This window comes from Sapajus apella, unplaced genomic scaffold, assembly GCF_009761245.1.
Source record: "Sapajus apella isolate SASKATOON/1434 unplaced genomic scaffold, GSC_monkey_1.0 scaffold41, whole genome shotgun sequence".
NCBI lineage: Eukaryota > Metazoa > Chordata > Mammalia > Primates > Cebidae > Sapajus > Sapajus apella.
The window spans coordinates 10577577-10593733 of record NW_022436981.1 but is presented as its reverse complement, the minus strand read 5'-3'; the positions used below and the strand labels follow the sequence as shown (position 1 = coordinate 10593733).

At 42.6% G+C, this 16157-nt stretch overlaps 2 protein-coding genes across 5 annotated transcripts in view; one reads left to right on the top strand and one right to left on the bottom strand.

Moving 5' to 3' along the window:
• FBXO9 (F-box protein 9) overlaps nt 1–12187 on the bottom strand; it is a 45966-nt gene extending 33779 nt beyond the window's left edge. Inside the window, exons 1-3 of one of the 2 annotated variants that reach the window (XM_032299701.1) lie at nt 12048–12187; nt 3104–3193; nt 378–536 (exon numbers count right to left, since the gene is read on the bottom strand). In XM_032299701.1, the coding sequence (XP_032155592.1) occupies nt 378–524 (147 nt within the window). In that variant the 5' untranslated portion in view covers nt 525–536; nt 3104–3193; nt 12048–12187. Of the gene's footprint in view, nt 1–377; nt 537–3103; nt 3194–8752; nt 9214–12047 lie in introns of those variants that run through there. The other variant, XM_032299700.1, reaches the window with a different exon arrangement.
• Nucleotides 12188–12312: 125 nt separating this feature from the next.
• Nucleotides 12313–16157, top strand: part of CILK1 (ciliogenesis associated kinase 1) — a 60652-nt gene continuing 56807 nt past the window's right edge. For all 3 annotated transcript variants that reach the window (XR_004275613.1, XM_032299696.1, XM_032299697.1), the window contains exon 1: nt 12313–12580. The gene's annotated coding sequence lies outside the window, so the exon portion shown is untranslated. The remainder of the gene's footprint in view (nt 12581–16157) is intronic.

Below are 16157 nucleotides of genomic sequence, written 5' to 3'. Positions count from 1 at the left end.
ATGGTGCAATCTCGGCTCACCGCAACCTCCGCCTCCTGGGTTCAAGCAATTCTCCTGCCTCAGCCTCCCGAGTAGCTGGGATTACAGGCTCATGCCACCATGCCCGTCTAATTTTTGTATTTTTAGTAGAGACGGGGTTTCACCATGTTGACTAGGATGGTCTCAATCTCTTGACCTTGTGATCCACCCACCTAGGCCTCCCAAAGTGCTGGGATTATAGGCGTGAGCCACCACACCTGGCCCAAAATTTTTATTTTACATGTCATGTGCTTATGTCCTGAAAGACTGGTTACAATGACTACTTACTGTGTCAGTGAAAATTTCCAGTTGCCAAAACTAAAAAAAAGGTAATTTGTTACAACATCTATAATACTTAACTTTTCTTCTTTTGCCTGTTCTTGTTTTCCTTTGGTATCTGCTGCTGTTTTCTGGAGAGAGCCTCTTGTTGCTCTGCAAGGTCGATTTTCCAAATTGCTAGCACTTACACCTGGAGCAAGTTCAAACATCCACTGAGCTCGGAACATCTGGAGTTGTGCCTAAGGAGAGAAGAGCACAGTAGGACTCACCAAGGAAGGGTAGCTCAATTCTGGAACAATGTATCAGTATGTCCAACATCTACTTTCATGTATATACTTATCATTCTAAGTCCAGAAATAGCTGTTACTAAATATCCATTAAATACATGTAATCGTTTAAAATAATTTTCTACTCAAAACATAAAGAATCAAGAAAATTTGCATAAAATACGTCTGTCAATACAGCAAAAGCTGAATGGTACCGGAGAACCAAATTTTAATTAGAATTGAAAATATAAGCCATCACTTACAGACTGAAGTTATAAGCTTCCTTTTTTTTTTTTTTTTTTTTTTTTTTGAGATGGAGTTTTGCTCTTACTGCCCAGGCTGGAGTGCAATGGCACAATCATGGCTTACTGCAACCTCTGCCTCCTGGATTCAAGTGATTCTCCTGCCTCAGCCTCCCAAGTAGCTGAGATTACAGGTGTGCACTGTGCCCAGCCAGCTTCCAATAATTTTTTAATGACTATAGCATCTAGTAGACATTAAGAGTATTACCAAAAATTCTGTAGGTAAGCCCAAAGTCTTCCTCTTAATTAACATTCTGTATTTAAGAAAGAAAGTATCTTTCAAATATTTATTTTAAAAATTTAAATGTGCAACTTTGAGGCTGGGTGTGGTGGTTCATGCCTGTAATCCCAGCACCTCGGGAGGCCGAGATTGTCGAGAGTTCAAGAACAGCCTGGCCAACATGGCGAAACCCTGTCTCTACTAAAAATGCAAAAAAAAAATTGCTGGGCATGGTGGCAGGCACCTGTAACCCCAGCTACTCGGTAGGCTGAGGCATGAGAATTGCTTGAACCTGGGTGGCAGACGTTGACAGTGAGATGAGATCGCATCACCGCACTTCAGCCTGAGCAACAGAGCAAGACCCCATCTCAAAAAAAAAAAAAAAAAAAAAATTAAAGCACATAAAAAGTGAAGTCCCCCTGTATGGCAGACTCTGGTGTGTTGCCCAGATTCACTTTCAGAAATAAAGAGCCTGTTACTCAAATTGCTGGGAATTCTAGCTGAAAAACAGCCCTTTTGGGTATTGCCTCAGCAAAACCACTGTCTTCTCAATCTATTGTCAGCCCTTTTGGGTATTGTCTCAGCAAAAACGCTGTCTTCTCAATCCCCACCCGATGACTGATTAATGGCTAATAAAGGCTTCGTTCTCTGTCTGCAACTCAGGTCAGCTGTGAAAGGGTATTACATCTTCGGAACTCCCTCGAGGATGGCTAAGCAGTCCATTAAGACTGCATTGCAGCTGGTCTTCTCCCTGCCCACTCGTTTCCCTCTCTCCCTTCCATAGGTGTTGAACCCAAAAGTACTCCTTAATAAACTTCCTGCACGGCAATCTTCACCTAGTTTGATTCCTGGGGAACCCAAGCTGGGTTACACGTTCTGCCTAAACAGCCACTGCTAACGGGGCTGCATGTTATTCCTGACGTCCTTTTTTTAAAAAAGCCGTATCTAGAATGTTTTAAAAATAATTTTTCTCTGTATTCTGTACACAGCTTTGTTGCTATGCTTCCAACATTTTACACATGTATCTCTGACCTACAGAATCTTCAGCAGCATTCCATGTGTCTACTAGACCATCTGGTTCCAAATAAATATTAACCTTACAAGTGCAGTGAGACACACTTAACTAGTTACAGCAACTTTTTTTCTATTTTAATGCTAAAGATTTACTTCATCCTTTTAAATGGCTGTAGTGTTTTCACTGTATGGATGCATCATTACTTAATAACAAGTGATGAATATTTAGGTTGTATGATGCTTTTCCAGATAAACAATGCTATACTAAACATCTTTATACTTGCATATTTACTTACTTTACCATTTCCCCACTATTTCCTTAAAGTTCATTTCCTGGAAGTAGAATTGCTGTATCAAAGGAATGCATGTTTTTCATTTTGATCGATACCACCAGTCTGCCCTCCAGAAAGTTGTAGCAATTTGCATTTTCATGTACACTGCACAACTATTCTCACAGCCTGGACATCGATGTACATTATTCACCAATCTGATTAAATTATCAGTGAGGCTAATTATCTCTTCAAATATTTAATAGCCGTTTGTATTATTTTTCCATTAACTGTGCAGTCATATATTTTTATTCTCTGTTCCTCCAAATATATGAATGCTCTATATAATGAGATGATGAACCCTATGCTCACATAAACAGTTTTTCCAACTGGCTATTTCTCTTAACTTTATTTATGATACCTTTTGCTATACACTGGTTGTAAACTTTTAGGTGGTCAAACCCATCAACGTTTTTAAGATTATGGGTTCTGAGTCATGCTTAAGCCTTAGTTTGAATACTTAAAACCCATATGTTAAACTACAAGCAGCCAGTATTGATGTTGCTTTTTACAAAGAAATCCATCACATTGGTTAATTATTCTATAAACCAGTATGAAACAGTTAAACTCAATGCAAACAGTAATAACCTACAAATACCCATAATTATGACCAATTTCTGCATATGTATGAGAAACAATAGAATAAAAATTAAAGACGTAATTGAAGAAACATGCCTGCAGATCTGTTTCAGCAGGACTTTCATTTTCTTCATCATCATCATCTGCTCTGACAGTATCAGAATGACAATCTTCCTCAGCTTCTGCCTGAGGGGGAAAAAAACCCAAATAATATCAGGAATATACACACACCAGCTGCCCTCTGTAATCAATATTGCCCACTCAGCCACTTGCTATTTAATATTCACACTGTCAACAGTTTATGAAACCCACTTTGAGTACCAAGGCTGCGGGGTGCCCTTGAGACCTTACTTTTAATTCCCAAAGGAAAATGAGTCTGAAAAGCATATTCTCTACTCCAAACCACAGTACTCACATTACTGTGAATCCTAACATTTTTCCCCCCAAATTTAACATCAGTTCCGTCCATCCAAAAATCAATTTAATTACAGTTGTCCCACAGGGGATTGGTTCCAGGAGCCCCCAGGACACCAAAATCCCTGGATGTTCCAGTCCCCTTATATGGCATATTTGCATATAACCTATGCACATCTTCTCACATACTTTAAAATAATACAAATTTAAAAACAGTATACTACAAGAACTGTACACATGGCATTTACATTGTATTAGATATTTTAAGTAACTTAAAGATGACTTAATGTAAATGCCATGTATACAGTTCTTATAGTATACTGTTTTTAAATTTGTGTTATTGTTGTATTGTTTTTTTTTCCCCCAAATATTTTTGATCCACTGTTTAATCCCAGGATGTGGAACCTGCAGGTACAGAGGGCCAACTGTATTATAAAAAGTAACAATTCAAGGCTATTACTATTCATAAATGATTTATAATGTAATTAGGTAAAAGAAGCCAAATCTTTCATTAACATATATATAACTACTGATAATCTATAAAAAAATTATTTTCACTTTTTCTGGCCAGGTGCGGTGGCTAACACCTGTAATCCCAGCACTTTGGGAGTCTGAGGCAGGAGCATCACTTGAGGTCAGGAGTTCAAGACCAGCCTGGCCAACATAGTGAAACCCCATCTCTATTAAAAATACAAAAAATCAGCCAGGTGTGGTGGTGTGTGTGCCTGTAGTCCCAGCTACTTGGGAGGCTGAGGTGGGAGGATTGCTTAAGCCTGAGAGATGGAGGCTGCAGTGAGCCGAGATTGTACCACTGCACTCCAGCCTGGATGAACAGAGACCTAATCTCAAAAAAAAAAAAAAAAATGCTGGGCACGGTGGCTCACACCTGTAATCCCAGCACTTTGGGAGGTCAAGGCCAGCGGATCACCTGAGGAGTTCGAGACCAGCCTGGTCCAACATGGTGAAACCCTGTCTCTACTAAATATATAAAAATTAGCTGGGCATGGTGGCAGGCACCTGTAATCCCAGCTACTCAGAAGGCAGAGGAAGGAGAATCACTTGAACTCAGGAGTTGGAGGTTGCAGTGAGCTGAGACTGCACCACTGCACTCCAGCCTGAGCAACAGGGTGAGGGTCTCAAAAAAAAAAGACAAGAAAAAAAATTATCACTTTTTCTTAGAAAAAATGAATTAAAAATAGGTTCATCTTTGGTATTCTCTTTTAGTTCTACAAGTTTTTTTTTTTTTAAAACTTTTTATGAGAAAAATACTTAACAGGAAAAAATTCCCAAGTATTCATGATCCGATTTTAATAATTATCAGTGTAATAATTCCTTGCATCAAATACCAAATCACAATATTCACATTTCTCAAGATGTCATATGTAAAATACATATATTTCAGTTTGTGAAATCAAGATTCAAATAAGGTCCACATTGTAATTGGTTGCTATGTCTCCAGTCTTTTGTAATCCTGTCTTTTTTCTTGTAATGTATTTAGGATGAAACTGGGTCATTTTTCTGTAGAAGCTAGATTTTATGAGGTGTCAACAAATGTGTTCCTTTGACCTCTTACTCTTATTTCCTGTAAATTGTAGCTGGATCTTGAGAGGCCAGATTAGATTCTGCTAAGATTTTTTTTTTCTTTTGCAAGACTGCTTCATAGGTCATGTTGTATTTTCCATCGGAAGCAGAAATGTTCTAGAATGCAGTTGACAAGGTGCTAAGACAGATGTTCCAGACATAATCAAGTCTAACACAAAAAGCCCAAATAATTTTAGTGTCCATAAACTTCTACAAGTACCCAAACAGAAAATACTATAATGGTTCATGTTAATGAAATACAACATTGCTTCTCTGTAGATATCCTCCTCACAGGTAAGTTTAATGACACCAATCAGATATAACTTGATACTTCAATTTTTTCAATACTGTAGAATAAACAAATCCACTGGACTCTAGTTGAAAGTGTATTGTTGAGTGGCTAAAAACACAGATTGGTTTCAGAAAATAGTAACATTTAGTTGTCCTATGGAGTTCAGGTAACAGTTTTTGTTTTCTTGAGACAGTCTCCTTATGCAACCCAGGATGGCCTCAAACTCCTGGGCTCCGAAGGTACTTCTGCCCCACATCTTGAGAAGCTGAGACTACAGGCTTATGTGGCCATGCCTGGCTGTAGCAGATGGTTTTTGTTTCATGGATCACTTAAGAGAATATAGTCACGTAGTCCAGGCAAGGCACAGTGGCTCATGCCTATAATCTCAACACTTTGGAAGGCTAAGATGGGAGGGCTTGAGCCCAGGAGTTTGAGACAAACCTGGGCAACATGGCAAGACCCAGTCTATACAAAAATTACAAAAATTAGCAGGGCTTGGTGGTACATGCCAGTAGTCCCAGCTACTCAGGAGGCTGAGGTGGGAGGATCGCTTAAGCCTGGGAGATGGAGGTTGCAGTGAGCCAAGATTGCACCACTGCTCTCCAACTCGGAAGACAGAGCGAGACCCTGTCTCAAAAAAAAAAAAAAAAAAAAAGAATACAGTCCATAAAATGATGTCACTTCTTTTATACAGCTAGCATGTTATTAAATGTGTTCTATGCAAACATGACTTCTGTGTATTAATGTTTTATATGTACTAGGAAAGCTCCTTAGTCAAAAACTTTTAATAGTAAATGTTTTATAAAGAAACCCCTTCTATTTTATCTGTCTATAAATCCAATTTTTATATATTGGATTGGCTTTAGTGGAATAAAGCTAGACTGGAATTACTGTGTGTGACCTGAGGCTTAATAGAGGTCTCAGTCAGATGTCTTACATTTCATCCTTTCATTCTGAATAAATGTTTGCTAAATTAAACTGAATCCTACCTTACAGTAAAAATGGTATGTTGTCTCAGTTCAGTCTGTTAGCTAATAGACTTCAGCAAATGAAACTTGCTCAATACTTAAAGAAATGTGGCAATCAGGGAAATGACCTTAAAGGTTAGCTAGATAATAAACCCATTTAATTTTACTAGTTCCAAAGATGGTAAGTTTTAAATTTTGCAAATTTTAGTTGTATGTTATTTCAGGGTGGGGGGTGTTTATATTAACACACATCTTTAACATAGCCACCAGACATAGTTGCACTATATTACAGAACATAAATTAGCCTTGCCTCTTATCTTATCTCTGGCAAGCAGACTCAAACCAGAGGTGCCTTTCAGAGTTGACCAGTTAGTATACGGTAAAATGCTGGGCACACTGTAAAGCATACATCTGTGAAGCAATAAATGAGATCAAGAACTCAGGTCAATTTCCAGAAAAATGGAAAAGGATTAATGTATTGTCAAATACATTTTTTTTTTTTGGTCTCTTTAAGTTGGAAGCTTTTCCTATTAAGAACACCACTAGTAGGAAAATATGTAATGAAAGACTGAATGTATAAATCCCACTGAGAATTGTATTTCTCTCTCTTCTAAGAATCTGCTTTATTATTGTAAACTCTAAGTACAGGTAATGGGAGTGTTCCTGAGTTCTGTGGGGTATCCTTTGTAGTTTAGTTTTCTAACTCTTGCCTAGCAGTCATTCTAAACGGACTTCAAGAGCTTCTCCTGCTGTCCAGTTGGCTTGCATATGCTGCTTGCTCTATCTGGAATGCCTTCCTCCTCACTTAGCTATTTCTATTCACCCTTCAAGATGCAGCTCAGGGTTCATCTTAGTCAGAAGCATTTTTCAACCTTTCTGATTGCCTCTTTTGTGTTCCCATAATACTTGTGCTTACTTTTATCACAACACTTGTACTGAGGCTGGTTGTTTCATTCACTAGAGTTAAGGCATCAAGGACAGGAACATATCTCAGTTACCTTTGTAACCATAAGGCCAAACACATTGCTTGATTTGTAAAGGCCTGTCTAGGCCTCAGCTGTCATATCTATGGGACATCTGGAAAGAGATACGGTGATCTACTGAGGTCCCTTTTCATATGTGACATTCTGTGATTAAAAGTTTATCATAAATCACCTTGCAGGTTTGGTTATATTGAAGATCTAGTATTGTACCTTAGTCTCACACTATGCTAAGCTGGTAATAAGTACTCAAAATCTGAATGATGAGGAAAGGAAATGGGAGACGTGTAATATAGATGGCATCTTTCTTCTCCCCTGTGTTACAGTGGCGTTTTAAATCATTCTTACTTTGATTTTGACAGTACCATCACAAAAACAAACTACTATATCTGGGATCTGGCTGAGCTGACATTTGGTCAACTCAAATACCACCTGAAATAAGTAGGCCCTCAGTTGCCACCTGGAGGTTTTCCTTTTATTTTTCATAATCGAGTTTGACCTAAATATCACCCTCACTTAAGTAGCTCATGTGTATGAGTAGCCCATGTCTTCATCATGTTACTCCTGTTTCACAGGTGGGATTAATAAACTATAAAGGCTAAATGCTTAATCCCAGTCAGAGAACTACTTCTGAAAGTTTAGGATCGGGGCATTTGATGCCTTTTCTATCCTCCAGATTAATTGAATAAATTCAGCCATTCATTTATGCAATAAAATTTGAGTCTACCATAAATTAATTCGTTTGGAATCATTTCATTCCTGATCTTTCAGCCCCAGCCAGAGGTTAGTTTCTCAGATGGACAACTTATTCTAAACCAAAGAAAGGCACAGGACAGAAACTACGTATTCCAGTACGAAACAGTCCCCTGGAATCTACGCTGTCAAACTCTGCAGCTTAGCTCAGTCTCTCCATTTGGACCACACCGACGCCGCGGAGACGAACCCTCCAACCCCACTCTGCCAGGGCCACCTGCCAACATCCTACCTAGGAAACTGACGCCTCGTGGGGCAGACGCGTCCTACACCCAGGGCTTCTCAAGGTGCAGGCAGGGCCTGTCGGTGGGCCCGGCTTTTCAGCAGAAGGGCAATCAACAAGTGTCTCCGCTTGCCAGGGCTCCCTCCCAAATTCAGACGCTGCGACAGCTCACCTCAGTCTATGCTCAATGCTTCTGATAAAGTCCCTCGAGAGGACCGAGACTGATTCAATATACTCAGTGAGCTGAGAAGGGACATTTTCCCCGGCTGTCCTGCAAACGTCCCCCTCCTCACATCGAGCCCAGCGGGGGCTGGGGTGGCTCAGCAGAAAGGAACCCTAGGGAGAGACCAGGGTTGGTACCCTCCCGTCCTCCGACTCACTCCCTCTCAGGCCAGGGCCCTCTAACGGGCGGCAGCCGTGCAGCTCCCACTCCTCCTAGGGTCCCTGCCGACCCCCAACCCTAGGCCCGGGCCCTCCTTGCACACCGCGCTCCCGCCCCGCGGCGTCCACCCTCCAACCCCCTGGCCAGGTTACCATGCTGGCGGGGCGGCCTGCAGCACTCGAGGGCGGCTCTCCGCGCCCCCTCTGCACCGCCCCCGAGGAGGGGTGCTGGGTGTCCGGGTGTCTACTCCTGCCTGTCTCTGCAGCGGGGCTTAGCAGAGTTCTCGGTCGGAGAAGCGCACCAGGCAGCGGCAGTAACTGCGGGCCCGGCGTACGGCAGCCATCTTCGCGGGGCAGGGGGCCAGATCGGGGCGCGCTGGGGTGGCGGCGGCGGCCGGGGACTCGGGGAGTGGAGGGACGCCCGTTGCCAGCCGCGGCGGGAGACTGTGCGAGCACCGGAGCGTCCGCCCCAGTGGAGACCCCGGACGCCGCTGCGGAGCTGCCCCTCAGCTGCGGGAACCTGCGCCGACGCGCCGAGCATGCGCAGTGTCGGCGCTGCCCTTGTGCGCTGCCCGGCCCCCCAGCCCTAGGGCTGCCTCGTGGTGGGAGACGGGGGGCGGGAAGGCAGTGTGCGCGCGCCAGGCATAGGGCTAAGGCTGCCCGAGCGTCGAACCTCAAGCTCAACCCGTGTGTTCGGCTGAGTGAACAGTTAAGCGAACTTGACCAAGCATTATCTCAAAAATGTTTACAACCCAAATTTAGGGGTGAGCCCCTAAGGCAAGCCGCCCAGAAGAACATAAAACTGGACGCTTGGAACAGTCGCTACAAAGTCCTCGGAGACTCTGGCTAGAGTCCTGCGCCAGGAATGCGGGAAAACAGTGAAACTTCTCAACAGTCACAGCTGTTATAACGACTTAAGTTTTTGAGAGCACAAACTGGAGGTTGAGGAAGAGACGCGCTTTGCTGCCCAGCAGGAGGAAAGCAAGAGCCACGCAAAGCACATCTCACTACAAATCCCATAATGCAATGGGGGGGAGGGCTTTCGACTCCATGGCCCTGAAACCCAAGTGCCGCGGAAACAGCGCTCGCGAGGCTCTCTGGGATATGTAGTCCATCGCTCAGGTTTGAGCGCCGGAACTTACCCTTAGTCCTCAGCCCCACCTCTTAAAGCCCAAACTACCTGATTTCATCTCAAGTGAATGTACTTGTTTACCAGATGATACTTTGTTTTTCCACAGTCTTTTTGTTTTCCACAATCTTTTTTAACTACGGGTTTCCCTGTTCTGTGAAAACCGACAGGCTTCATAGCCTATTACCTTCATTTAGCAAACATTTACTGAGTTTTTAAAGTTTCTACTGGTGACAGGAACTAATAGGGCTCCAAGCATTCAACGAGTTTACAGAGTTTAAACTTCTAATCCATTCTATTCTGGAGATTAAAAATGCAGTACATCTTTGGCAGAGAAGTGGAGGTGAAAGTGCTGGGGGAGGAGAGACAGTGCCAGCTACAATAAGGAAGTCCCAAATGCCTCGTTGCCTAGGCTGGAGTGCAGTGGCGCGATCTCGGCTCACTGCAACCTCCGCCTCCCAGGTTCAAGAGATTCACCTGCCTCAGCCTCCTGAGTAGCTGGGATTACAGGCATGTGCCACCACTCTTGGCTAATTTCAGGCTGGTCTCAAACTCCTGACCTCGTGATCCGCCTGCCTGGGCCTCCCAAAGTGCTGCGATTACAGGCACGAGCGACCGCGCCCGCCTGCAGTTTTTAAATATTGGGCTTCACCCTTCGGATGAGTGTAATTTTATTTGCACCCTAAGTCGGCTACCTATAGTGCCTTCGTGTTTAAAAGGGGCCAAAAATGTAAGTTTTTAGTTTAAAGGGAGACTCTAGGGCTTAAGTCATTTTAAAGATAAATTTCCTCCCAATGAACTCCTTAAAATTGGATTTTGAAGTTTAAACTGGGGAGGAAGGGTTAAATCTAAGGATTTATAATGGAATAAAATGATAAATGTGACTCTTGAATGCTAATAAGTTTTACAAACTGAGAATGAAGAAATAGTTTCAGAACGAATCTGTTTCATTTAAAATGTTGAGTGCTAATTTAAAATAGTTGGTCAATTAGCACAGATGATTTCCTTTATTCTAGCAAGTAATTAAAGCTTAATAAAATATTTGTAAAGATAAATTGAGCATTAAAACACTATTATGTTTCATAGCTAGTAATTTTCTATTTTCAGTCAGTTCCACAGTATCCGCTAGACCTCCTTAAAAGGTTATATTCTCTCATCATACTGTATTTACAGGATTATAGTTTCCTGAGGCCAAAACTACTGATCTAAGCTACTTAACTAGCCTAGCAGACTGTTGCTAAAGGTAGACCAAGACAGTACCTCAGTTTGCCACATAGACCTGCTGAGACAATTTGATTAACTAAAACTGATAACTTTACCTTAGAAATTGCTTTTCATGGGAGTAGTATATGACTTGTTAGATTCCTTCTTGTGTCTCTATCTTTCCACTGATAATGATTTTCCATTTTCATTTGCCATATGGGCTGGCTTTTAAATAGGTAAAAACAAAGGTAGATACAAATGTTATACATCTGTCAAATGACCAGATAGCCTTTTTCCATTTGGGAGAGGGTATCTAAGGAAGCTTGACTATCTTATATCTTGCATGTTTCTTCACAAGATCAAGAGGAGAAAGGGATTCAGGCTTTAGTATAGAGTCTTTCAGTAAAAAACAATCTTCAGTCTGTAGAATTCGAAAATAAAAATAGTGAGAAAAAACTGTTATGATGATCAGCTGGGAATTGTAAACTCAGAGAACAGTCCACAAAGTGTTAAAGGGGCTCTGCTTTATTAATTAAATCTGTGTTGCTTAAGGCAGCGGTGACCAGCAGCATTAGCACCAGCAACTCTGGGAGTGCAGCCCAGGAATTTGTTTTAACAAGTCCTCCATGTGGTTCTGATGCTTCCCGCTAATGTTTAAGAACTGTTGGCTTAGAACAATTATGTAAATATAAAATCAGACACCTGGAAGCAACTTCTTTTTTCAAAGCGCTCTAGCCTCATAAGGATGATTTTAGGTAATGTCTACACTTATGACATAAATGAATGTGTTATAAAATTACATGTGTTAGATTCCCTATAATTAGTTACAGAGGGAGGACGATTGTTGTGTAGAGGATATCTGACTAGAGTCAGTTTCTCACCCGGATAAGGGTCCAGTTTTTACAACTACTTGCTAACAATATAAAAACTCTTAAACGTTAAAAGGAATGTTACCAGGCAATCAGGTGCGTTTTCATCGCATTTTTCTGTATAGGTAACATGAAATTTGCTCTTTAACCACCTTGAATACAATTCAGTGGCATTGCTTACTTTCACAATGTCGTGCCACCTCAGCTACGTTTTTTCAAATCAGAAAAATGTTTTCACAACGATTACCTTTAATTAAATGTGCTCAGAACATCCATCGACAGCCTCCATTTCTAAGTCTTGATGGTTGATCGAGCCGATCTGCAACTAGGAGTGCGTTTGGAGTCGGAGACCGCCTCGTGCTCAGCTGGCGTTAGGGATCCCTGGGCGCAGTGCAGCCCTCTGCCCGGAGCTGCGCCGCGCAACTCGGTTGGGCGAGCCAGGGCGAACGGGACGCGGTGCAGGGACGCGCAGGGCCAGCGAGGGGAGCTGCAGGGTAACTTTTCCCAGGGAAAGCGGCCGGTCGTCCCCACTAGAAGCCACCCAGCCTTTTGTTTGTTTTCCTGCCGGAGGCTGGAAAACGACCGGGTTCCTGCTGCACTACCATGCGCCGTGCGGCCCGTGCGACTCGCCGGACCTCGCGGGCGTCCCGGCACGGAGCCCTCGGCCGGTCCTAGCAGGGATTGTCCCCATTTCCAGTTCCCGAGCGGGCTGCTGCGCCCGGCTCGTCGAGGAGCAGCGCTCACCGCAGGGGCGGGCCCCCGCCTGTGTTCGCGGCGCCAGTAAGTGGGGCTCGGGGATTTAGGGGCTTCTGCCTGGCGACCTGTCACTTTAGTAGCTGCTGGGCGGGGGTGGCCGGGGGACCCCTGGCCGGTGGCCCCGCGACGGATCGGAGGCGCAGGAAGAGGCTAATGGGTTACAGTTTCTTTCCGCGATCATGTGGGTCTCTCCTTCCTGGCATGAAAACTCGGAGCCTGGAGGATTTTGATGGGTGTTTACCTTTTAGTCTTAAAGAGGGGGAAGACCCTAGCCAATTTGAAGCCTCTTTGCGGGGCACGTTGAGGACTTGCTCTTGGAATTTCCCTGACTAGGCCCTTGGCTGTCCCACAAGGGGTCTGAGCAAAAATCCTCGTATACTTATTTGCAACCATTTTTTATTGGATTTCTTTCTGCTCTGATTTCTTTCTTATTAATCTGAGTAGCTGTTATGAGAAGGATGTTGAAGGATTTTCTGTAACAACTGATTCTTTGTAATGTTAACCTTTTAAAGTTTGACTTTGACACTAACATTAAGGACTTACATGTAAGGTAGCTAATGCATCATTCTGCAGAGAAGAGTAGTCCTTTCCCCTTATAACTAAATAAGACCTGCTTTTGCTGGAGTTGGGCTAGGCTCAGGGAATTCCACACTGAATTTGACAAGCGGGACTGGATTTCTCTAAGGTATAAGGTATTGGGGCTTGTGGGTTTTGTTTTGTTTTGTTTTGTTTTATTTTGTTTTTTTTGGCCGGGAGCACTCTTTGTAGTAACAGAAGTTTGATAGTTACAGTTTTCATTTCTCACATTTCCCAGTGAGTGGGGGTTCAGGGTATGCTTCAATAGTGAATGGCACCATTGCCGAATATAAAGTTTAAATGAGCTTTAAATTTCTGTAGCCAATATATGAATTATTAAGAATTTGTGTCTCAATCATATGCTGAACTGTGCTGGGACTTAATATATGCATAAATATGCACATTTGAAATAGTTTCTGGACAATATGCTACAATGTGGTAATGACTCTTTAAGGCTTTCCTATATGCTTGAGGACCAGGAATTGTAAAACACTAGGAAGTAGGTGTAGAAAGGAAAGCAGTACTGGGATCCTTTATTTAAAATGACATCTTGTACCATTCCCCACTCTCTAAGTGACTCTGCCCACTTTTTATTTCTCTCTTTTCACTTTGCCTTGTCCCCTTCTCCAAAGTCAAAACTGGTGGCCAGGCAGCAGGGAGGCAGCCACATTTCCTAATGAAACCAGTCTAGGTTCAGATCGTGAAGGGGTACGCTGGAGGGTTGATGGAGCCTGTCTGGTTAGGCAGACCCCTGCTGTCCTTGCCAAGGGAACTCAGCATTTAATCACAAAGAAAAGGTCTTTTCACTGAAGTTTCTTCTCCACAGACTAAGTATAAATGAGCTACTAGGACACCAAACAGGCCATTTAGGAGTTTTATTTATTGACTGTTCGATATCATCAGAGCTCTTTTTATGCTTTAATGTTTGTTATTCTCATTGCTTTTCGAGGTTCTTAGTACGGTGGAAATTATGTTAATGTTGAAACATTGGAATTATCTTTAACCATATTTTCCTTCATTTCCTTCATCCTCTATATCAATGAGTCAAGACCTTTGAAATATGTTTTATATAGATCCCTCCTTCTATATTCTAATCTAGTCCTCACTCTCTCTTGCAGTACTGCAACAGCCTCCCAAGCCTGACTCTTACTAAGCTCTCATTAAATGTTTGCTGAATGAATGAATGAATGAGAAGTTTCCCTCTGATCTTTTCAGAGTTATGTTGCCTGTGTAATCTTTAAAATGATCACTTCACTCTTCTGAACATGTAACCTTCAGTTTCTCTTCATTATGTACTATCTCAAGTTTGAAATAATATGCCTGACTTCTCAAGGCCTATCATAATCAGCCTCACCCTTCCTATCTAAAATCTTCTTTTTATTTCAGCATGCATCTTTGCACTCTAAGCAGCCTGGTCTTCTTGCTGTCCTGCTAATGGGGCCAGACTCCTTCCCACCACAGTGTCACTGCTCATAGTGCTTTCCTGAGAAACCCGCCCCCACTTCTCTTCACTGTCCTGTGCAACTCCTACCTATTCTCAGAGGAGCCTAAGTCTACTTCTTTTATAATACTTTCTCTTTCTGTTTCTCAAGATACTTGCTTGGTCAACCTTCATTATACTGGCTGTATTGATCTCTAATTGGTTTAGGTTATTTTAAGCCTCTTTAGGGCAGGAGCCATATTTTATGCCTGGTAATGTGGTATCGTGGGCTTTGAAGTACGATAGAATAGGGGAAAGGGTGTGACTCCACTTATTAGTCGTGTGGCCTTCTGTAATTCTCCTAGTATTAATCTCATGTGCAAAATAGGGAAAAGGCTTCCCCCCAGCTTTACTCCCCTGTTGTGGTGTGAAGCTGGTTTATAGTGCCTACTTATAACCGGCATATACATGATAAAGGTCTGCTTATCCCTTGACAGTAACTTAACAGAATCCAATCCCTGAACACTCAGCCTAGAGGCCTAGAGAACCAGTATAACCATGCAGCGAATCCTTAGTAAGTATTATCCTGCCCTTACTTAAAATGGCTTGAGCTTAGGTTATTCCTGGCTGCAGCTCTGCTTCTGGGATCTGTTGCTGTTTTTCCATCTGAACCTTGCCAAGAACACTACTGCTTTAAAAAATGTGGTGTTTTTTTTTCCCTGCTGCTCCTGCAGCAGTCCCCTCCGTTTCATTTTGTAGGATCTTGCAGAGTTGGAGTTGTACCTAACCCTTCTATTGACGTCTGCCCTTATAAAATGCATTTTTCTGCTTGCAGGGTCTGTGTGAGTGCGTGTATTTGCTTGGTGGTTCCTTGGCAGAATTCTGGGTGTAATGACCTTTCTGTATATGGTAATCTGAAAGCCTATCAATAGTATCTCACTTTACTGTTGAGTCTTTGACCTGTGATCTTTGCTGACTGTGGCTTTCTGAGAAGGGCCTATGTTTAGAGTATTGGAAATCTCCTACCTGTGGACTTCAGTGTTTATGGTTGATGTGGTTGACTGGGAGAATGCGCAAACAGAGGTGTGTGCCAGATGACTTATACACAGGTTTTGGGGTTATAGTGTAGTTGTGTCTTAGTTTGTGGTTGTGCTTACCTTTGAAATTGAGTTTTAACTTCCTTATAACAACACATGTGTTCTAGAAAATTACCTTGTAAAAGAATTTGGTGAAACAGATCATTTTCCGGGGCAAATTGCATTAAAATGCGAAGAAAGTGTTGTGGTAGGAAGAAAATCAGAGATGCCTTTGATTGCAGCCGGAGAAGTAAAAGCAGCAGCTCAGGTCTACCTCGAGATGGTAACCAGGGTTGACGTGAGCATCCTCGCTCAATCTCTGTACTCCTAGCGAGCTGCTGTCCGATGTTAGAAAAAAGTACTGCTCAACAAGTTTTAGGGAAACACGCAACCCAAACAGAAGGCTTCTATTCCTGATTTTCTTCCAAGGACACTGAAGTATCCCTGCACGTTAAGTACCTGACTCGCTGTGCTTTGAAAGCTGAAGTCTTCCTGGATAGGAAGAGTGTCTTGTTGTGAAACTTACCTG